Source organism: Manis pentadactyla, chromosome 9 (assembly GCF_030020395.1).
Source record: "Manis pentadactyla isolate mManPen7 chromosome 9, mManPen7.hap1, whole genome shotgun sequence".
NCBI lineage: Eukaryota > Metazoa > Chordata > Mammalia > Pholidota > Manidae > Manis > Manis pentadactyla.
In genome coordinates, this window is record NC_080027.1 from 113,241,734 (window position 1) to 113,266,183 (window position 24,450).

Here is a 24,450-nt window from a genome sequence, read left to right on the forward strand (position 1 = left end):
CACCTCCTCTCCTCATGGTGTTGTTTCACCCAAATCTTTGACAGACAAGCAACCCACAGGGATCTTTAAACCTTGGTGCTGGGATGTGCTTAGTACCTGGACTGGGAGTGTGTGAAAAGCTTGGCCTGGCTGAGACATGGACTCTGGCCTCAGCCAGTGCTTGCATACCCTCAATGCTAACCCTCCTGACCCTCACATTAGGTCCCTGCTGGGGCAGATGGTGGATGCTGACAGCTGGCAGGAGCAGGGACGGGTGGTGCGGAGGGCCTGAGGCATATGGAGGGAGGAGAACATGTGGATGGGGGGACCACACATGAACCAAGACTCCAGGTTCAGAGTACATGTTCTATTGTCCTGTTGAATTTCATCTACAAAACACAAATGAAAAGATAAAATTATTTCAAGACAGTGACTACAAAGCATTAAACCCCAAGGTAAGGGTCCTCATGAGAGAAGGGCCTTGTATAAAACTGCACTGATCATAAGTCCACACAGCCAGTCCTTTAATGTGTCAGACACACCCAATGTTTCTGTCTCTTATACTCAAGAGCCCTGCCTTTAAATGTGTTTGCTTGTTTGTACTTTTCTTTGCCAATTTGAACTAACCTTAAGGATATAATGCCTGTTTGTTGAATGAATGAATGGAAGTATTTTAGGAAACCATACATATATAATCACATAATATAGACACATAAAAGGATCATATTTTTTAGCAGTGTGTCTCCAATTTCCCATATTTTTGCAAATAGTGTTTACTTCATAGATACGGTTTTGAGTCACTGGATTAGATTTTCCTTGAAAACATGATCAAAGGACAGCATACATTTGTTTAGTTGTGGAAATTATCAGGGCAAAAGTTAAGTCTATTCTCCTAACATAGAAATTTAAACAATATTAATAATTATTTTCTAAGGATTTTCAAACATGTATTTCTTCAATATTTTACCTCTATCTATCCCTCACTGATGTCTGGATTTATTTGAAAGACCAATTAAAGAATTGCCTAAGAGAACAGTTAAAACTTTGAAATGAATTCTAATATATTTATCTTAAAATTTAAAACACATTTCCCCAGAAGAATATTATTATTTAAATTAAAAAATGTTCTTGTACATGGTATTAATTTTCTTCTTGTTTGCTTTCAGGATAGTTTGATCACATGGGGAAGTTTGTTAATTAAATTTTATTATTAGCATGACAAAATATATGCTTTTTTATCCCTCTGAGTATACCTTATCAATGCAGGGGTATATTTTGATGTTAAAAAGACATTTTCTGTTTAGGATTGTAGGTGAAAGTGAGTCTGAACTTTGTTGGCCATTAAAAATCCCATGGCTGTTTTTGTAAGAGTGCTTGTTGCAGCCCTGGTCAAAGTCCAATCTAAGCACTAACATCCTTCCTACTTAGTATACCTCACAGTCCTGTGTCAATTATTAAGGCATTCTTCTTTGCATCCTGTTCTAAACAGCTGTGTAACATTGCTGAATTCATGTTCACGATGTTTTCTGCATCCTGTTCAGCAGTCCAAGTGAAATGACCCTGGCGTTGTACGTGTATTATCTGCAATTTTGTTAAATGCACATGTTTAAGGTTATCGTACAACTCCTTGTTAAATGAATAATCTATTTGGATAGTGGAGCAGAATGCTATTTAACCACTATTAGATAACATGCTATGCATGAATTCCTCACTGACCTGGATTTTATAAAACACACTAAATACATCACTTCATGTCAAAACAATCATTAAGGGTCTTTAAGTGGCCTTGAAAATTACCTGTTCTAATGTGAGTAGGAATGTACTCAATTACATGAGTCCTGAAATATGCTTGGCATTAGCTTAGCTCAAAGTCAGGAAACAGTTCTGTTTTTGTGGATTAGATACAGATCATTTAAAAACGGTGCTGGACAGCAACAGAACGATTGAATGCAGATAGATAAATCTGGGAAGAGTGTATTGTAGATTAAATTGAAAACAGTATAAATAAATATAGTTATTAATCTGATTTTCTGTAGCTTCCCAAAGCAGGAAAAATAATTACTAACTTCATTTAGACGACTTCAGTGCTTTGAACACATCTATTCGTACTAGCAACTCTACACATAATTGACATTACAATGGATTTTTGTTAAATTAATTGCTCAAGATGTGAAGTTTTAGAAAATGGAACACATCGAGATTCAGCTCATGGAAGGCTGTTGAGCAGGACATGTCTGAAATTTAAGGTCACTTTCTGTTAATCTGGCATGTTCTTCAAGTCTCAACTCATACCTCATCTCCTCCTTGATGCTTTCTCCATTTATTTCCCTAGGCTCAAGCGTGTCTGTCCTCTCCGGACACAGAAAATTTGCTGTCCCTCTGCATTTGCATCACTTGGTACTTCTCAGATGCTGGATTAGACTCCTTAACTTTTCATACCTTTCAAGTTGTTAACTATGTTTAAGTCCCCTATGTCAGGCCCTATGATTTACATATTTCTTTGATTCTCATATAAGGCTTTGCAAATATTGATTAATTTATAATACAGCTTGGAAGTTCTCATTTTAACTTTTCACATATTTATGTATAACTATAAATATAAGGACATGAACTGTATTTTTTTTTAATCAACTGTGAACACTGTTATCAAATCGTGCACAGGCAATGTTTAGACCCTAGCAGCCAGCAGTAACTTCGTTTTATTATCAAGGAACCCCTTCGAGTAAAGGAACACTGTAAGGGGTAGCAATCTGTTAGTGGGAAGGAAAAGGAAGTGAGAAACTGGATAGTGATCTTGCCAAGTGAAGCAGTGTAAGAAAATATTACATTGTGAACCTCTTTCCACTATTTTCTCAAATACAATCCAGCAACTCAGATTAAGAGAACAATGGCTGAGATGCTGGAAATAAACTGAACTTTGATTTTTGTTAAATTAATTGCTCAAGACGTGAACTCATCTGATAAACCCCTAGGAAACAGAAAATAATAAAATTAATGAAAAAAAGAAAGACTGCCTTAGAGTTTCAGCCACTATTTTTTTTAAGTCTGACATGCTGTTTCTGAAGCACAAGGTATTTCTTGTATTTGTAATAACAATACAGTACCGTAATGTTTCTTTTATTTTTTTAAGATAAGCTATATGTGGAAAATGATCTCTTGATTATCTTCATCAATAACTTGATAAAGTAAAGAACAAAACATTTTGGTTACTACATTGATAGATAGTGACAGCACTAGAAGGGGTGAGGATTTAATAATATGGGTGACTGTCGAACCACTCTGTTGTATATTTGAAACCAACATAAGATTGTCAGTAGTACTTTAATTTAAAAAAAAATTTTGGTCAATAGAAGAAACTGAAAACTTCTCAGTTGACTATTCAGTGTCATCATGCTAATCCCATACACGGCCTTTAGCATGGAGTCTCGGTGGCATGATGAAAAGGACAAGAAATAAAGAATCTGAAGGCCTGGGTTTAACCTTTATTCTTTTTTTCCCTTTTCTCCCTTCTTTCCATCTTCAGACTTTTATTGAGAATCTATTTTAGGTACTTTGGGACAGTTTATGTCCTTGTGCTGCTAGTCAAGTGAAGGGGACATAAAAGCATGGCAAATGACAGCCTCATGTCGTAGCTGCCATCCTGTCACAGGCACGTGGCATTGTGGTAGCCCTCAAAGGGACTGGGAGGCTTTGGCTTCAGCGCCTCACCTTCAATTGTTTGTATAATTGTATCTGTTCTCCTTCCTTCATGAGGCTGTGGTGAGGCTCAAAGGGAATCACTATGTTACAAAGTATTGCGAATTACAAAAATGCTTGCAAATATAAATAGCTATAGGTAATAATATTAATATGATAGGGTAAAGGAACGCCTTTTAAATGATATATAGAATTTAAAAAGAAACTGACATTGAGAGATAACTTGTTTTCTCTGATTTGAAATCCAAAATTTTCATCTCCTTTTTTGAAACCTCCCTTGGTTCTCTCTGAAAAAAAAAAAAAATTCTCTATATTAGTTAGCACTCCCACATTACCTTTTCCAAACTCATATTTCTGTGCTTATTACATTGTATGGGAATTACATATTTATGATTTTATCTTCGCCACCAGACCATTAGGACTTTGAGGGCAGGGTTCATGTCTGGTGGTCTTTATGTTACTGGTGGCAACCACATATATTAGGTGCTCAATGTATGTTTGTTAAATAGATCTGAGGAAGAATTTTCCAGTGAGATTTCTTTGTGTGTTCAGTTATAGTACTTACCAGGCAAGAAGGATAGTTTTCTTTGGTTTATTAAAGACACCATGCAAGTATGTGACAATAAAGAATTCTGAACGTTGTGTGCACTGAACTGGGCACTTTGAACATGGCCTGTCCTGCCCATGGTCCAGAGGAAGGAGGAGAAAGTCACAGTAATATAATCATTGACAGAATGGAGATCTTAGAAAAGAGAAAATGTTAGTGAGCTGCTCAGGTTGTTTAGTATAGAAAATGTTACCAGCTATCTTAACTTCTTTCTTCACCAAGGTTTTTTCAATTTCACCCTCCCTGGACCTCCAATTTTCTTATCTGTAGGTAAGGGGATTGAACCAAATCATCTTTAATGCCCTCCTAGCTCCATTAGCTCCATCATTCTTTTTAGAGATTGATGGTTGTCTTCTTATTATTGTTTTGTTGGGTTTTCTTTGTAATAACTAGATAGAATTAACTGAATACATTGGAAATGATCTCTGCATCCTGTTATATGTTACACACCTTTATTCTTCCCATGTCTTTGCTATACAAATATTATCAAAATAATATTAAAGCAAATTAAAGAAAAAGCAAACATTAAAGCACATTCAAGGAGATAGGACTTAAATTAAGCTTTATAGAATGAGCAGATGAAAAGCAGTGGGGACAGCCATGGGGATGGTGAGGACACTCAGTTGCTTCATGCTAAGTAGTGCTGACAATGTTCGAGCATTAGATTAATAGAAGAGAGGGCCTGGAATGCCTTGGAGAATTCCCATTTAATTCTGTAAGCAATAGAGTGCCATGTTCAGGCAGGAAGAGAGGACAAAGTTTTGTACCTGCTGAATGTCTTCAAAGGCTTGGCAGGGGATGAAACAAAAACGAGCAAAAAGGAAGAGAGGAGGAAATTGCACACAACACAACTGGCACAGGGCTGTTCAGTGAAGAGAAAGACTGGAACGGAAGCAAGTCCTGAAAGGGAGGAGAGCTTGATTCTGCCAAATAGTCATCTTCAATTCAAAAGAGTTGCAAATGTTGCTTACAGCTGGAGGGATATGGCAGCTCAGCAAGGCTTTACCTCTCCTGAGTATTTCTCCTAACTGATAAAAGATTTATTTCAGCTGTCCAGTGTGGTTTGCAAAAATGTTTACTAATGAGCTTCAGGAGAGATTTCCTATCTTTGTTGAAAACAGGTGGATGTTTGAGTCTCTGGATAAGTAAATGAAGGCTAGCCAGTCCTCTTATTTTAATAGCATCCCTTGATCTCCACTCTTGTAGAACAGGCATATATCCAGGGCTATTTTTTATATTATTAAAGAGAATGTTCTTGCATGTCTGCACTTTTAATTCATAGGCAATTGCTTTTTCCTAGTATTCTTTGCATTCCTTTCTACTTCTTGAGTTTTGAATTGTAGAATCATTGCAGTATTATGCCATGTAGGGACATAGAACTTGGCTTGACAGTGCTGCTGACAATTCATACGTCAGGGTGTAACTGCCTGGCATATTCTTTGCTGTTTTGCATTCCTTTGCAAAGTATGCCTTTGTTTAGTCTTGAGGGAATAGGCTTCTCTGATTTTCCATGTACTTGGGACATGACTTTTCACAGCTAATGACTATTCTGCTTTGTATGGAATGCAGATGTTTGCATTTTCATACAGTTCCTCCAATTGCCTCTCCATTCCTTTTGCATACTGCAAGGTGTCTAATCTATGGTGAAAGATGGAGGCATTTTTTTCATGATTTCTAAGAAAAATGGGTTATAGCAGACAAATTATGTCTTTGCATCACATTTAGCACATTTTAGATGGCCTGGGTAATGAATTATTATCCTTTGAAGTCATAAGTCATTTTCTAGCAGTATGCCTTTGAAACTAGAAACTGTCTTATAAAGACTAAGTGTGAAATATTTTTATAATTTTGTGTGGTAGTTGCACATTATAGTTTTGCATGCAGCCTCTATCTTCATTAGATAAAATGGAAAATTTTTCATCCACCCTGGGAATTTAAGCTGATATGTCTGTGCACATGATACTCAGGTGAATTTTAATGCCTATTACTTACAAATATGGACGTTTTCTGGGGAAAGTAATTCGTAACTGTAAAGGCCACTTTCCACTTGTCTGCTTTAAAGGTTGACTTTTTTTAAAAGCAAATCACATTTGCAGATTAAAATGTTTACTATAGACATGCTGTATCCTACAAATATATATGTGTATATAGGTGTATGGATATATATATTGTGTATATATGTGTATGTGTGTGTATATATGTGATGTATATATATGTAATGTACATGTGTGTGTATATGTATTATATATAATATATATAATATATGTATATATATAATGTATATATTATATATCCAAGTTAACGCACATTGGTATCTGGGGCTCCTTCTGTTCACCTGACTTAGGTCCTGGTTTTCTAGGGAATGCTCTGGCCCCATCTGTTCTCATTTGAAGCAATGATTTGTGCAGTATATCTGGTGGTCATGAGGGTGGCAGTGACCCCAAAAGGAGTTATGGTGGTCAAAGCCAGCTCCAGAGAGTGGTTGCTAGTGATGGACAGCGACCCCAGTGATGGGAAATGAAGTGATAGGGACTATTTCCTGAACTTTTTATATCTTCATATCTGGTCTTCTGCAAGTTCTTAAAAACCCTGTGGGATACACATGGAAGGTCATTTGTTTCCTTTTTGTGTAGTATGAAGCTTTTTTATTTTGTCCTAATTTGGACTTACAGAAAAGCTACAGACTAATTTAACAATTTATAAGTGATAAAATAGAGCTATAGGATGAATAAGTGATTCATTTCTAGTCCAACAACAAAGTAGGTGCTGCATAAATATTCTCTGACTGGTGAGAGTAAAAAGGAACTGAAACTGGGGTCTGAACTCTTTGTCCTATGACATTTTTGACTATCCCGTTGCATTTCCGAGAGCTAAAAAATCTACTCTTTTAGGTATGCATAATTTACAGCAAAATGTAAGTTATTCTGTGGTAGCTATAAATTGAGAAACAGTCTTTGTTGTTTTGCTATTTCTTATCAGAAAATAATCATGTAGTGCACAGTGAAAAGACATTTTTAAACACAGTACGTTAAAGTCTTCAGTGCTATTGATTACTATCTATTTACCTGTGTCATTTTTATCTTCACAGAAATTGGCCCGGTAACAATTACCACAGATCCCAAGAAATTTCAATATGAACTCAGAGAACTGTATGTTCAGGTGAGTGCTTGCTTTAAATTTTATTTCTTTGAGGGAAAATGGAAAGCGTGAACTTTTGGCTGATTTTCCTTATTTTTATATCTTAAAGAAGTAATTATTTGTTTTTAATTCTAGTACCACTTAGTTTTCTCACTTGAGTCCTAAATGAATTGAACAATAGATACGGGAGTGGGACAGGCTGCGTTCAAAATACCACTTTCACTGATGTGTTTTCTGCTGCTTTCATGCAGCAAATGGATAGTTGCGACAGACTGGCCCACGGAGCCTAGGCTATTCCTAGGTAACCCTTGACAGGAAGAGTTTTCTGACCCCTGATCTAGATGAGTCCCTTCACTAAGAATCCTAAGGCACCATTAATTCTTTTCTCACTACAGTAATGGTATCATTAAGGTAATTGTGATATTCCATGCTGTATGTCAACTATATAAAATGTTTGCCTGTAAGTATAATTTGTTTTTTAGAAAAAAATGAATAACATTGGGTTAAATGCTGTTATGAAAACAGGATTTGGAGATAGGGTTGATATGCACCTTCTCCTCAGTGCTGCTTTGAGAATCATTATTCCCAAATTCATTCATTTAAAAAGAAAGTTTCTTTCAGGCTGTTTCATTACATTATCCTCTATGGATGGTCTCTATTGCAGTCATTTGCATTTAAAGAAAATATTTGCAGGTGAAAATGTTTACTACAGATATGAGGTATCCTATAAATTTATATATATATATGAAATTTATATAATTTTAAATTACATATATATATATAAAGCCAACTTAACCTGTGCTGGTTTCTTTCTCTTCACCTGAATTAGGTCCTGGTTCTCTAGGGAATGCAGTTGCCCCCACCTGTTCCTTGCATTGGAAATTGCTGTCCATCTTGCCCTCACTTTCATGCTCTCTTAACTTAATTTAAAGTCCTCTATGCAAAGTCTTTCTTTGAATACAACTTCCTAGGAGAGTCATATCTCACTCCCTCTCTCCATCACAAAGTGGTTGGGATTTCACATTGAATGAGCTTGTCTGATTTAGCTCATCACTGAATAGTAAAATGGCCTGGCGTAGAGAACATGCTCACTTTTTGATGAATGAAAGAAAGAAAGAAAAAAAGAATGAATGATTATACCGCTATGTACAAATCAGCAGAGTCCAAATGAGTGTTTGAGGTTCATACTTTGGTTTCATTGTTGGTGAATGACTTGATGTGGAGCTGTATATGGTATGCGCAGAATTGCAACAAGGGTGAAAAATCCAAAGTAGAACAATCCAAGTATGTATTCAGTCAGAATTCTTATATTGTGCATGTCTCTATTTTCAAATTATATACTAAATGGAATTATATTTCATAAGTATCTAAATAGATTTCTTTAGTTGCCCATTGACTCATTTTCTATATTACTAAATTTCTTCTGATAACCTTCATGCTAATAGTCCTCCATTTCTTTTCTCTTGTACCATGCCATTCTTTTTCAGTCTCTATCTTGATATTTATTTGCAGTTTACTTTTCAATTGCTCAATATAGAAAAGTCTTTGCTGCTTTGGATGTCCAGATTCTCTGAAAAAATCTTTACATGAAAGTTTCTATCCTGTGCTTGGATTATGGGAATTGGAATTGTATTGACCTGGTTGTTTACATTTTTATGTTCTCCTATACTGTCATGAGATACGGGGGGCAAGATTATTATAGCTCTCATGGCACCTCTGATTCATCTGCAAGATGAACCAGTACCTTCAGCAGAGTAGACTTAAGTAGCTGTTGCATAAATGAATGACACATGAGGGTGGCTTCTTTTAAAAATGTATATTCAGTGTACAAACTATATCAAATAGAATTTAAACTTTGCTTTAAAGTCTCATCATCAGTTTCCATTATATAGAGTTTCAGAAGGGCCACGTAATGGAGATTTCTAGCTGCTAGAATATTAGGCAGGACTTTACTGTATTCATTTTTTTTCTCAGAATGGAAATACCTCCATTCTCAATGAGACCTGACATTGGCACGTCCTGATGTCCTGCCTCCCCCTTTCTTTTGTTCTGAAGGTTTTTCAGGGAGTGTACTTACCTTCCTTGCCCCATTTGTCTCCAGGGTGGAGGATCTTGATTCCTGGTTCATATTCCATTAATTCCCTCCCCAAAGCCTCCCCCACCCACTCTGGAATTGAGCCTGATACAGAGACTCTGTAGGGTCATATCATATTTTTGTTCAAGAAAATAGTCTTTCTTTTTTTCTCCCCTGGAATGAAAGCTGGTGTCCAATTCTCTGGAGGTTTCTTCTGGACTGGCTGCATCTTAAGGGATTTTTTTTGTATTGACTTGGGAGCCTAGAGGATGCTTAATTAGAACAACCAGATGGGGAAGAAATCAAATATTTACTTTTTCCGTTTACTCAACATTGAGCACTGTTATAATCACTGGGGATACCGCAGAAATAAATGTTTTTAGTTTCAGATTTTCTTGTGAATTATTCCTTTTGAGATCAATGGCAAAGCATGTCATTAATTTAGGTCTAAATATGAAAAGACACTAGGCTACTTCATCACTGAACACCTAATCTACAGAATATTTTTTATTTTCTTTTCAGTGTTTGTTTAGAGAATATTTTACTATTTCATAGATCAGTCTGAGAAACTAAGCATCACAAATTTCACAAGATGCTAGTATGAGATACTAGATGTTGTTTTGTGTGTAATTTCTAGACCCTTTTTCAGTTCCCCTTCTACCATTTTTAGTAATTCCCCCAAAATCACTGATATCCAGAGCAACAAGAATTGCTGTCCTATTAAAACTAACTTGGATTTTTTAAGAAAGGAAACCTTTAAAAATATTCCTTTCACATTTGTAATAGTTTTGAAAACAAGAGAAGTACATTCAATTTTAAGTAAATAAAATAACTGCCCATTAACATAACACTAGACTCACCTATTTTTCTTATAGGGATATGAAATTAACTGGAGGAAAACCAAATTAAAATTTTCCAGGAAAACTTAGAAAAAATATCACTAAACTTAAATCATTGAATTTATAACATTAATTTCATTTTCTTTTATCCTCTTTCATTTGGAATGCAGAGAAATAACTTGAAAAGCATCTGAGCTTTCTCTCTGGGGAAAAGAAGGGAAGACAAATGACAACAAATGGTATTCAAATCACACAGAGCTTTGGGAATTAATATCCTTGTAAATATGTGGTGTAAAGTCCTGCTTCGGGTCACATTCTTTATAAGAAACTATTAAGCTTGTTGATTTTTAGAAAATAGTGTTGGCAGTGATATGTTTTTAAGCTTTTTATTCAAGTGTTTTAAAGAACAAAAAGGAAATTAGTGAAACATTTGAAATGTAAAAAAGAGAAGATATTTCTGCTTAAGGAATTACAGTTCTTTTGTATAGATAGTTGATCCCCAAACTGAAAAGCTTTACACATATTTTAATTTTCCTTTGTTGATAAAATTGATCTTATAAAAAGCAGAAACAAGAGTAAAAAAAAATATGTAGAACAGTTTTCTCACAGAACAACAAGGTAATTATGAAAGGGTCCAATTATTGTCATTGTTTAAGAGAAGCAGAGGAGTAGACAAATTGCAAAAGGTCAAGGGGGAAGGGAAAAACTGTTTTGCTTTAGTGTAAGAACAACTGATGTTAGAAAACTGCCAAAGGAGAATCTGAAAAATTCATGGTCAGATAGGGAAAGACTACAATGCTGATTTTAGAACAATTTAATGATACCAATTTGGTATATACTTTATCTAAGTTTTAGTATTCTAAGTCATGCTACTATGTAAAAGTAGGATTTTTATTTCTAGTCATATAGAGAAGTCTTCTATATGAATTAAAAATTAAACTGGTATATAACCAAGAAAATAAAATAAAATAAAAACCTAAGAAAGCAAAAAGAAAGAAAAATGACTAGAAAAAGAAAAAGGGAGGGACCGTATTGTTGGCATAGATATAACGTAGAGCTGTGGAAGATGTGATTTTCATTTTTGGTAGTGGACATGATTCAATGGAAGAAAGCAGCTTTTATTTCCATTTAAGTTTCCTTAATATGCATTTGACTTAACAAATGTATGTACGTATATATATGTACTTTTTACAGAGAGAATGGCGTGTATTTAATTTAGAGAAGAAAGTGAGACTAAGGAGTATAATACATGTAAAAGCTTCAAGAATAGTAGAACTGGTGTCTGACCCAAAGTAAGGGCTCAATAAACGTTAGCTGTTATTACTACCAATATTCCTACTATCTCTAGTAGTCTAAAGTTCTTTTAAGGGAAAGATGAGAAACAATAATGGAGCATGTGTCTTATGAAAGATTTTGCAAGTATTTTAAAGTCATTCTCTCAATTCAGACCCACACAAATATGATTATTCCTTTTTATAAATAAAGATACTGAAACGTTGAGATATTAAGTAACATGTTTTATTCAGGTCACCAAGTTGGCAAGTAGCCAGCCTGGTCTCAAAACTGGAGGTAATTAATGATAAAGCTAGTGTCCCTTATCACTCTGCTACTTTGGTTTAAGCAATTTACTAATCTAACCAATATAGCCATTTATTTTTGTAATTTCTCTTTGTATTTTACTGCAAAATAGGAAAAGAGAGAATTAAGGGCAGTGTAGGTCTAGAAGTGGTCTCATGCTCAACAAAATTAATGTATTCCTTAAAGATTTTGACTTCTACTTGTACCTCTGATCCCTTTGAGGAATTGGCTCGCCTAAAATTACTGAGCAGAAAATGACAAAATTAATTATAAATCAGAAATTACTACCCTTGCCCAGCATGTGTTCTCGTCACTTAATATGGTAAGCTTATTTAAGTTTAACCACACACACCTTCGAGAGACACAAGAACGAGATGCGTTTTAAGAGATTGAAAGGTAGTGTTTAAACTGTAGTTAATTTGTAAGTGGTACCTCTATTATTTTTATTGTTAAAGTTGAAACTTCTTGGGGCCTGAACGAAGCACCTATTAAAACTAGTTTGCTGCAAGAGTTTTTCTGCTAGAGTAATGAGTCCTCTGAGGGACAGACAACCCTGTATCCTCAGGGGTTGAAGGATGGGGCCTGAGGTCAGAGAATGGAGGGGACTAGGTGGGAAAGCTTGACTCTTTTCTAGGCATCTGTCCTGGTACCCTGTCCAGAAGCAAATAGTTCTTCTATGTGTACTTCAAACGTTGAAGAGTAAAAAGGGTATTCTGTTGGATTGCTTATTTAAACCAGAATATACAGACAGGTAGGATGGAGTGAGTGTGGATTCTGAGAAGTGTCTTGATTTTACTTTCAAACTGTGCATGTGTCGGAATGTTCTTAAGGGCAAATCCGAGTCATTGCAGAGTAAATATTGCAGTTGCGTGTCACAAAATAACGTTTAAGAAGAGGAATCCACTGAGCTGTGATGCCTCGATTCATCCCAAAGTGCTGCTTAACCAACTAAGACGTTGCTCTAGTCCCCATACTAAGTACTACATCTGATTTTGTCACTTTTTAGATGATGGTAAGGATGGAGGGCAAATGTTTTCCTTGAGAGAATTTTCCTTTATCTAAAGCCAGAACTAGAGAAAATTATAAACCTCACTTTCAACAAAATGGATATAAAAGAAATTCAGAGTTTCTTCTCAATCTAAATTGAGATCGAGCATTTCTCAAGAAGCTATCTTTTTTTATTCTTAGGCCTTTTAAAAGTGTCAAGAAGAATTTGGAGTCTTGGTATTGGTATTGACTTTGAGTATTATTTGTCAATTATGCAGTGAAATATCTGAATTTCTTACAGGAACCTATCAGTACTCCAGACATGAGTACTCCTGTCAGAGATTTGTCAGTGCTTTGTTAGAGGTTTGAATGGCCTTCATCACCATATGATATTTAGGGGAGTCCTTTGGAGCAATGTCTAGGAGCCTCTGTTGGTGTGTGAGGCTGATATGGGTTTTCTTTGACAGGCATATCACATTATTGAATAATGGGGCATCACCAGCTAAGTTCCTCAGTATTTCCTCAGATAAGCTTTAAACCAGATTTCCATCCTTCTATATTCATGCTGATTTTTAAAAATCCTAATTTTTATATATGTCTATATGTGTGTATATATACATATAGTCTCCTCCTTTGAATGATCAAGATCTTCTTTCACTAATTTTGTTTAATGAGTACTAGCTCTAAGAAAGCCCATGATATTTGTCTATCTCAAACTTCCCTATAAATTGTAATATGCTTAAGATACAATGATTTTATTAGTAAAAGATGCATTGTATTGATAACTTTTTTTTCAAGACCTAAAATAGCATAAGCAGTATAAATATATTTTTACCACATTAAATAAAAAGAATCAAATTGTATAATCTCCTTCAGCTACATGGTAACAGAGATAATACCAACTGTGCTGGAAAGGACAAAAAAATCCACATATGAGTGTTAGAGCAGAAAGTAAAGATATTTTAGTGGGTGAATTGAGTCTGACTAGTACAGAAAAAAGATAGAGGAGTCATAGCAGAGAGAAAGATGGGGAGAATGGAAGCAAGTCCAGAGGAGGTGCAAGCAAGGGATGACTGGTTGTAAGGGTTTCTAATTCCGCCCCTGCCTTCTTCTGGCTCATTCTCTGAGCGAACAGGGGTGCCGTCTGTTTGGAGAAACCAGAAATCTGTCCCACCCAGGCACCAGGGCCATGTCTTAATTTGAAGGGAAAAGAAAAGGTCACAATGAAAAGGGACAGATCCTTGAAGAGGAGAGGATGGAACTCTCTCAATAGTAGAGAAGGGGAGAATTACTGAAGTGGAGACTGAGAATACCAAGATACCATTTTGTGGTTTGTCATTTTTTGCCTAGATTTAACTCGGCAAACTTCCACATGTCTTCTGATCATTAGAAGCTGTATGATGGTATTTTATGCTTGGTCACCTCCATGCCATTTCTCTCTTGAAAGGACCCTGGTCCATTATAATTCATGTGAATTATGAAGCTTTTGAAATGTTTTACAGTATGAAAGCACATGATTTTCTGATTCATTGATTAAAATATTGAGTACCTGGTATGTGGAATAGTCAACTGATAGATTATTTATGATCAGTTGAAGTGAAGTAAACTGAATCTCCTCTTCAGACCCGACATGAAAAAAATTCCAACCAACTGAAAGATCAATTGCTGAAGAGTCAGACCCTTACTACTGACAAGGGATAACCTGAAAGCGTGGAAATGGTTGTAATTGTTCATCTTTAATGTGTCTGAAATCAAAGTCAGCATTTCTTTGATGTCTTGATTTGGATTCTATCTTCTTCAAACTAGTAAAGGACAGCATGGTGGACTGCTTGGGATGTAATATCTTTTATTTTGATTATGGAGACTTGAAGGTTGGGCACTGATGGTCTCTCAGGACATCTCTGTCATATTTTCTACACTTGATGAAGATGAAATGTCACTGATGCAGTAGAACTGTACAGTTGTTCTGATTTATTTTGTACTTGCTTGGATGCCCTTTAAATTAGGGTCAATGTAATTTAATAGTTTCCAGATGTGCATTCTGTGTTTTCCATCACAGAATCACACAACTGTATTTTAGGAAAGAGAACTAAGGGTTGTAAACTTCTGTTTGGCCTTGTGACTGAATTTCATTCCTAAATGGTGTATAGGTAAAAGGCAAATTACATAAATAAGACATTTCAAGCAATGGGTGTTTCATGTGAAAAAAATACAGTCTGACTTTGAAACTAGGCTTAGTAAGTTGTACTCATATTAGAATAAGGACAAGTATTGTATCAGCAGTGAGAATCTTTTGGACTCAGGTATGAGCCTACCAAAAGAGTTTCATTTTCTGATTGCTTAGAGTTAAGCATACCTGGAAAAAACTGGTATAAACTGGTGGCTCAACGAAAATGGATGATGAGAATAGAAGAAGTGAAATGGGTTGACTATAAGAGAAATAAGTCTAGCAAGTGTCTGGGCTGAGATTTGTCTTCCTGGTTCTCAGCTCCCTTGTTTGATGAGCATTTTCCCATTAGGTTTTGGACAGGGACCTCATTTTTTTCCAACTCCTTTCAGGGTTTAAAGGTTCAGTTTATCCCAGTGCTACTCCCACACTGTCTCGCATTTAGAAAAGACAGCATGATAATCTGTGTTTTATTACTCCCTCAACTGATAAGAATTCTGTTCACTCTTATTTTATCTTGCTTTCCAGGAATTTATTTTTTGAACATAATTATCACTGTAACTCTAATTACAGTTTTTTTCCCCCTATAATTCCAGGAGCAACATTTACTATGAAAGGTCACATGCTTCTGTGTTTTCAGTACACATTTTTTTCCATCTGAAGTGTCTTTTGGCAACTTAGTAAATTGTAGCCATCAGTAGAATTATAGATAAAATGAATATCAAAATACTGAGCAAGAATGTGTCTACTGATACAAATTAGTTATGTTTTGCATATAACTTTTGTGTAAAAACACAAAGTTAACAAAATCAGGCCCTTCTCGTGTATATTTAGGGAATTATGCATTTCAAGGTATTATGTACTTCACCTTCCTCACACCTTTCATTTTTCTGTGGATGTGTAAGTTTATATGATTTTGGGGGATACATTTACATAGCTGTGTTTGTTTTCTTTTGTTAAATATTAATCCTGACTGAACTCCAGGATTGGTGGGGTGGGGGTGGGGGGTGAGTGGTGGAGGTTTTAGTTTTATATACCTCTAAGAATAAATATATGTGTATTCCTTGGCTGAAGAGTAATTTCTGGCACTTGGACTTTTAGGGGACTTAGCTCTGAAATTATATTACTTGAAATGAGATGAGCTAGGCTTGAGTAAAGCTCAGACTGAATACAGCAAGTGTGCCTGATTGTGTCATGATTGCTTTGCACAATCTCATTCACCCACTTAATCACTATTCATTCGTTTATCCACTCATTCATCAAACAAGTGGAACACTTCCTAAGTCCCTCAAGGATCAAACATCTAGTGCGAGGAAACAGGTTAATTATAATACAATTCAGCAAATGCTTCAGTAGAAAAAATGAACTCTAGCCTGTGGACATTCAGAAGAATGAGACTTTTCCTCTGCTTTTTAGGGTCTCTGACAAGCTAGCTTGCAATCAAAGAAGCTGATGAAGGTAATAATTGCCTCACCAGAGTTTGTGTGAACTCTCCGACTAGGCAGAATTGAGTTCAGAACTCTACTCTTTCACTTACCAGTTGTGTGAGCCTTACAAGGGTTTTCAAAATTTAGTGTTCTGTCCATAAATAACATGTGTTAAAAATGATACCTGCCTCATCAGTTGATGTGAAGAGTAAATCACACAGTGTGTATGACAATACCATCTCTGTTCCAGGCTCAGAGTAGATAACCATTGAGTCAGTACAAGTAGAGTGCCTTATTACCAATAAAAGTATCAAATTTGTGAGACATTTCACTAGATTCAAGTTCATTAGTTCTAAATTTCTCCATCATAGATGTTTTATGGAATATTATTTTCCCTTTTTTTTTCTATTTGATATTCTGGCCAAAAGAGAAAATGATAAGGCTTTTAAAAGACTACTTTTTTTATAAGTTTGGAACTGAAAGAAGTATGTTTTTATAGTTCCAGTCACAATCCTATCATTCTTAATTTTAAAATCTGTACATGAGTTTGATGCAAATGAACCTAATGCATTTGACTTTGTGTGGTATATACATGGACATTTTGACAACGGTTCATACTAGCCCTATTGTGCCAAAACTAAATTTAAGAAATCAGAAAATCAGTTAATGATTTGGGAAACCCAGTTAATAAACCTGTGGTTAAGCTTCTGATCAATATATCATTTGTGGAGTTTGGGAGCAGATTGTAGCTTGATCCTGACCCTCAATGACTTGAAGCAACTTTTTGTTTCAACTTTGGATAACTTCTGCCAGGAAACAAAGTTCATGGAAGACTACTAGAGCAAAGCAACAATCTTAGAATTAATGATCTAGAAAGAAGCCTGCATAACCAAATCAGATGCATCATTCTAAAGCAGTACAAAAGTATAATATGAGCCACATATGTAATATATTTTAAGTTGAAATTTTAATAATTTTTAATGCAATATATCCAAAGTATTATCATTTCAACATGTCACTGACATAAAAATTTAGTACTTCTGTAGTTTTCTACTTTAAATTTCAATGAATTAAAATAAAAAACATTCAGTTCTGCAGTCACACTGGCCACATTTCAAGTGCTCAGGAGCCACATGAGGCTATTAGTGCCTACTCTATTAGCACATATCTAAAGTATTCCTTTTATGGATTGTTTTAATGTTGATTTATAATTTGTAATTTTGAGAAAATCCAGCTCAAATATCAGAAAGGGAGCCTCTATAAGGATATCACATTATATGTTAACTTCTTTTGGAAAACAGAAACTTATTTTTCTTTTCAGGAACCTGCATCCACAATGAGATAGACAAATTATTTCACTAAGATATGAATTGCTAGTTTACACTTATTTTTACTTTTGAGTTCGCCTCTAACTACTGTAAGCAGAAAGGTAATAATTTGAAGATACTGTACTCTTCTGGGGAGAGAAGAGGTTTATTCCTGAGAACAATTTATAATGAGTATGTAATCAGTATGATTACAATATCATCTGTGTCTGCAAATGTGAAATCATTTTTATTGTAAAGAACACACTGATTTCCACAGCAGAAAAAAATTAGCTGTACAAATCACTCCTAAGGGATGGATCACCACATTCAGTATGGGTTTTTGACATATGTGGATCAAAATGTTTCCTTTTGACTTGACATTCCCCAATTTTCTGGCTGCTTTGTGACTTTATGCTAGTTTCTCTATAAAAGTCAAGCAGTTCTTTTTGGAGAGTATAATGTAAAAGAATTCAAGAAATCGAAGGAAGGCTTTTCATTTACAATTGTATTTGTGAAATTCTCTGTGGAGTTAGAGCTGTGTCGGCTCATCACAGCCTTTCCTTTGGGCATTAAACAATTTTCGGTGTCATGTGTGTGAGGTTCAGTGTTTCATAGAGGTGCTTTTTCTCAGAGAATAAGGTGATTCCAATACTTAAAGCAAATGTTGTTGACTGTATTGGCTTTATTGATAGGTGATTTTTAACTGTTCCATTCAAATTTGTAGGGTGAAAAAAAATTAAAGCCTTAGAGGTCCTATTTCACAGTACATGATTTTTTAAAGGGCTACATTCAAGTTTTAGGATGAGCCTGAAGTTATGGAAGGATCTCAATGGGTTGAATGCATTTGGAGTCACTTCCGAAGAGTCTAATGTCTCTAGGGTCTGTGCCTGGGTAATGCTTAGGGGGCAACTAAGGCATCCTTAGGTCCTCTTAGAGTAAATCCGAACACAAGTCGAATGGCTCAGAGACTGTCCTTCACTCAGTAACTAGATAAGACTTATCATTCTTGCCATTCCTAGCATGTATCTCTGGAGATTTCTTAGCTCTTCTGATTTTTGACCCATAGACAGAAGACGTCTCCTAGCCCCTTGCAAAAGTCTGTTAATCTCTCCTTGGGGTTGTACTACTACGAAGCTGTATTATGTTCTTGGCCATTCAACAAATGCTTGTGGAATGGATAAATTATGTTTTGTCATTTACATTCTGGTGCACAGTGTCAAGCACAGTTGAGAAATGATTTTTTGTTCACACTTCTGAAAATATAATAGGAATCTTAACTTTTTTAAGCAGTCCAGAATATTCATTACAGATATGCAAAGTTGGCTGCAAGTAATTATTCTTGTCTAACATATTACATTTATTAATGTGCCTAGTAGCTATTTCCCACTTTGCTAACACATGAATGCACTCACTGGCATTTGGTGCACACAATAACTGCCCCCAAATAAATATTATAAAGAGGAAAATATGTTATATCATTAAAGAGTAAAGCTTATTACAGTATATCTGAAGAATGAGGAAGTAATCTGACTGGAAAAAAAGATGGGAAGGTATGTTATCTCAACCTTGGAAAGAAAATAGTTCTACTTGACAAATATTTACTCAGTGATTACGATATGCCAACAAATGCTGTGAACTGGGGACTCAAGGACTCAGGAAATCACAGGTCCTGCCAACAAAGAGCTTATAGAAAATGGGAGAACTTAGATATGCATTTATTGGTGAGGAGTGTTTGATGGTGGAGAGGGAACAATAGAAAGATTACTTATATGAAAGTACTAAAGACATGAAGGTGTGAAGCAAGGGGCATATTCAAAGAATAGAATGAAGTCTCAGCTTAAATGAAGCAATTTATGAAGAGGAAACAGGAGGAGACAGAGTGCTAGAAAGATAATTTGATCTAACGTAAGTAGTTAGTGAAAGATTTTAAGTAGGGACATTTTATAGATGGCTTTTACTGCAGGAAAAATGAAGTTTGGTGGTAGGAAGATTAGATAGGAGGCTATACTTGCAATAAAGACAATTAGATAGGAGGCTATACTTGTGTAAAATTAGTGATAAGAAGAGTGAATTGTAGGAAGTAAAGAGGAAGGGAGGGGACAGATTCCTGATGGAGGTAGAAGGAATATGGTTTGATTGTTGATTAGCTGAAGGAAGAGGGCGGAGTCAAAGATGACTCAGGTTTCCAACCAGAACCTGTATGCAGATAGTACTATTAACAAAAATAGGGAAGATGTAGTTGGGGGAAAAGAAAATGAGTTCCATTTTAGGTGCATTGAGTTATAAAGACCCATAGAACAGGTGGAGTAGATGTTTCACAAACAAGTAAAAATGGAAAACTGGAATTTGGGGGATGAGTACAGATTGAAGATACAAGTGTACAAGTCTTTGGAAACAGTTATCTGCTAAACGAAGTGCCGTGAAAATGCAAGTAAGTAATAAAGGACAGGATCTAAGTCCTACAAAAATAGAAAATACTGCTACCTCAGTAAAATTCTGGATCTATAACTGATATCTTCTCAAAAGTGATGATTGGGTTACCACAGCATCAGCCCCTTTAATAAAGTGACATAATTTTTAGCACATTTCTTGATTTTAGAAGCAATTTATAGCGGTTGGTGCTCTCTTCCAGCTCATTTAATAAAGGGATTCAAAGGCTGTAAGTTTTGAGTAGGATCCAGTGCAGGAAATGATTCTCCAGTTCACCCAGGCTGCAGTGTAAACAGTTCTAAGATTTTATTCTTATGAAAGATTATCTTTTGTTCTCAAGATACCTGTATCAGAATCTAAGACTGGATCCTGGGGAAAGGAGCAATTAACTCTTTGAAGTTTAAAGCTAAAACCTTATTCCTTTCTTCAAGTAATTATTTTCTTTTTGAGAAATAACTCTTACTTAATGGATTCTGGAGGACTCCAGAACCACAGGACTCCCCCATGTCCCCAAGCTGCCCTGCTTTTTATTTGATTGTCTTTTCTAGACCATGAACTTCTTAAAGACAGGATACTTTTAGCCTTGTTCATCTTTGTATGCCCGAATCCTTGCAGGGTGTTTAGCAGTTAGAAATTGCTCAAAACATAGTGGTTGAAAGTCCATTCTCTTGGCCTTGTATTTATTGATATGCTAAGGAAATCATCAGACATGATATATACATATTTGTATATATATATAAATGTTTATAATGATTTTTATTTATATATTTATAATAGAGGAAACTTTAAAAGCCCATTAATGTTCAACAATAGAGAAATGATGGATTAAATTCTGGGATATAGATATCATACAATAGTATGTAATCATTAAAACCTGTGATTTTGAAGAACACTGATAACATGAAACATAAGCAGGATATAATCCTAAATTCAAGATATAGAAAACTGCAAATACATCATGCTTCCAATTTCATCCATAAATCTGTATAATTTTTCAAGTGAATAAATAAACTTGATTTTAGGGTGAAGGCTATTTTTGTTTAGGAAAATATATTAAGCCTATTCAAGTGGAAAATAAAATAGAGATCATGTTGTTAGTAGAAAAAAATGAAGCAGAATGGAAAGGATGAAAAAGGTAGTTCATTTTATATAAGGTGGTCATGGAAGGCTTCTCTGATAGGTAACATTCATGCAAAAACTTGGGGTATGGAAGATATACCAGCATGTTTGCCGACGAGAATGACCCAGTAAAGAGGGAGTGTTTGGCAGTGGAATGGAGAGAGGAGACAACCGTAGAAGCCATGTCTGTGATTTAGGCACAGCTAAGAAGTTCGCCTCACCTGTGAGCATGAGTGACTCCTTCACTGTGAAGGCAGTGTGTGGCTCCTCTCGTAGGTGGGCCATGGGAGTTTATGGAAATTCTCTTCTGATGGATTCTATTTTCTCAGTGTAGTACAAGCAACGTCATTCGAGTGAGAAGGTATAAGAAAAGTGGGGATGTATCAAATAGTCATGTAAAAGAATGGGAGGGTGAATCAACATTTAATTAGGAAATACATACCAATTTCTGTTATGTATTTTGGGTGAACTTATAATTTTTGCCTAAGTACAGGTTTCTCCGTCTCCATATCCCTTTGTATCTTTTCCATGTCCTCGTAACCAAAGTTGCTAATCCACAGAGGCACTAACAGAAAAAAGTGGAGAGAGTATTTGCTCGGTTCTAGAGCTCTTAGAGCCACCTCTCATTAACTAAGTTATCCTTTTCTGCTGATGAAATAATTCCATTTTTTTTTCTCTCTGCTCCTCAACAGGGTGGTGGTGATTGTCCAGAAATGAGTATTGGAGCTATAAAAATTGCCTTGGAAATTTCTCTGCCTGGTTCTTTCATCTATGTTTTCACTGATGCGCGGTCCAAGGATTATCGGCTTACACGCGACGTGCTGCAGCTCATCCAACAGAAGCAATCACAAGTAAGTGGGAACCAACTCCTCACATTTTCCATTTGAATACAGCTTTAAGGAAGGGAATACAGTGAGAGGTTGCCTTTCTTCTTTGATGACACTGTGTGTGGCAAATGTCAATAACTACAGCTATCGATCCATATATATGTATTACAATACATGTGTGTCATTTAATTTAAACATAGTAAAAGGATCTGTGATTTTTTTTTATGAATGCCTTGTTTTTTAATACAGAGAAGAAATGACTGGGGAATAATTAAGGGGCTTGTTACCATTTTTTCCTTATAACTGCCAAAAACAAAGACCCAACAAAAAGGTCTGTATTTCAAATATCATCTCATGTGTAATCTTGCCTGAGTCAGAGTTACTCATTGCATCAATTAGCTATTGATGTATAATCCTCTGTTCTAACTCAGTAAAGATTTAAAAGAATAAGCATTTATTTCTCACATGTTAGTAGGGCTCAGTTGACCTAGGCTAGGCTTGCTCACTTGTGTGTCTGGACATAATTGGGTTTGGCTTGTAGGCTGATCTCTGGGATGGCTTGGTTCTGCCTCGCAGGTTTCTCAGCTTCTTTCTGAGACCAGTAGGCTGGTTTAGACAATGTTCTTCTCATAGCCAAGGCAGAAACACACCCAGAGATCAAGTGGAAATACACAAGACCTCTTGAGTGTGGGCTTGGAACTGCCAAGGCAAGTCACATGTCCAAGCTTTGATTTAAAGATGACAAAGTAAGTCTTACTTCTTTAGTAAGAGAAACTTTAAAATCTTTTACAAAGTGCATAGATATTGGAAAAAATATATATGTATACACACATACATATGCACACTGCTAGGCAAATAGGTATATAAAGTACATAGTAGTATGTTAACCCACAATAGGTGTTTAATAAAGATATAGTGATTACTGAAAACCCTTTAAACTGTCTTCTTTTTTAAAAAAAAATCATAGGTGGTATTTGTGCTCACTGGAGACTGTGACGATAGGAGCCATATTGGATATAAAGTCTATGAAGAAATTGCCTCTACAAGTTCTGGTCAAGTGTTTCATCTGGACAAAAAACAAGTTAATGAGGTCAGTTTAATAAAGTGTGTCTATGTTATTCCTAGCTACATTACCAGAATCAGTTAGGCCAACGTAATTGTGACAGATCTGATTTTAAAAACAATTTTTTAAAAAGTGTTTTTTTTTTCCCTAGTCCACAGGTCCATAAAGACATTAAACCAATGTGGAGAAGCATCGGTTTATTTAGTATTAATTTCTAGATTGTATTATACTGTGTTAACAAACATTTAGATTTAATCATAAATGTATTTAAAATTCATTTGATGGAAATTGAAAAATTTTGTAGTTCTTGTTCAGTAAGGTCAGTTTGTATTTCTGGATAACTGGTAAAATGAGGTTTCACTGTTCATTGAAGTAGAATATGAAGAAATTAGTTATTGAGCAAAACTCTCATAATGAGGTTTGGTTTCTAAGATTTAAAGTAAAAACTGTAACTAACTAACTATATATATATACTTATCCAAAAACATACAAAATAAAAAATGAACAAATGGGACTATATGGAACTAAAAAGCTTCTGTATAGCAAAGGACACCATCACTAGAACAAAAAGGCATTCTACAGGATGGGAGAATATATTCATACATGGAGAATATATTCATAAATGACTTATCCGATAAGGGCTTAACACTCAAAAAATATAAATAACTCATATGCCTCAACACCCAAAAGAAAAAATAACCTGATTAAAAAATAGGTGGAGGATCTGAACAGACACTTCACCAAAGAAGAAATTCAAATGGCCAACAAGCACATGAAAAGATGCTCCATATTGCTAATCATCAGGGAAATGCAAGTTAAAACCACAATGAGATATCACCTCACACCAGTTAGGATGGCCAACATCTAAAAGACAAGAAACAGGAAATGCTGGCATGGATGCAGAGAAATGGGAACCCTCTTACACTTTTGATGGGAATATCAATTGGCACAATTGTTGCAGACAGTAATATGGATTTTCTCCTAAAACTAAAAATAGAAATGCCATTTGACTTGGGAATTCCACTCCTAGGAATTTACGCAAAGAAAACAAGATCCCTGATTCAAAAAGACATATGTACCCCCATGTTTATCATTGCACTATTTGCAATAGCCAAAATATGGAAGCAACCTAAGTGTCCATCAACAGATGAATGGTAAATAGAAGTGGTACATATACACAATGATATATTATTCAGCCATAAAAAGAAATCT

General features: G+C 35.4%; 1 protein-coding gene across 4 annotated transcripts in view; it reads left to right on the forward strand.

Moving 5' to 3' along the window:
• Positions 1–24,450, forward strand: part of HMCN1 (hemicentin 1) — a 420,069-nt gene that overhangs the window by 85,505 nt on the left and 310,114 nt on the right. For all 4 annotated transcript variants that reach the window (XR_008999387.1, XM_057507948.1, XM_057507950.1 and 1 more), the window contains exons 2-4: positions 7,371–7,441; positions 22,041–22,199; positions 23,143–23,265. Coding sequence is in view for 3 of the 4 variants with exons in the window: in XM_057507948.1 (XP_057363931.1) it covers positions 7,371–7,441; positions 22,041–22,199; positions 23,143–23,265 (353 nt within the window). In the remaining variant the exon portion in view is untranslated. The remainder of the gene's footprint in view (positions 1–7,370; positions 7,442–22,040; positions 22,200–23,142; positions 23,266–24,450) is intronic.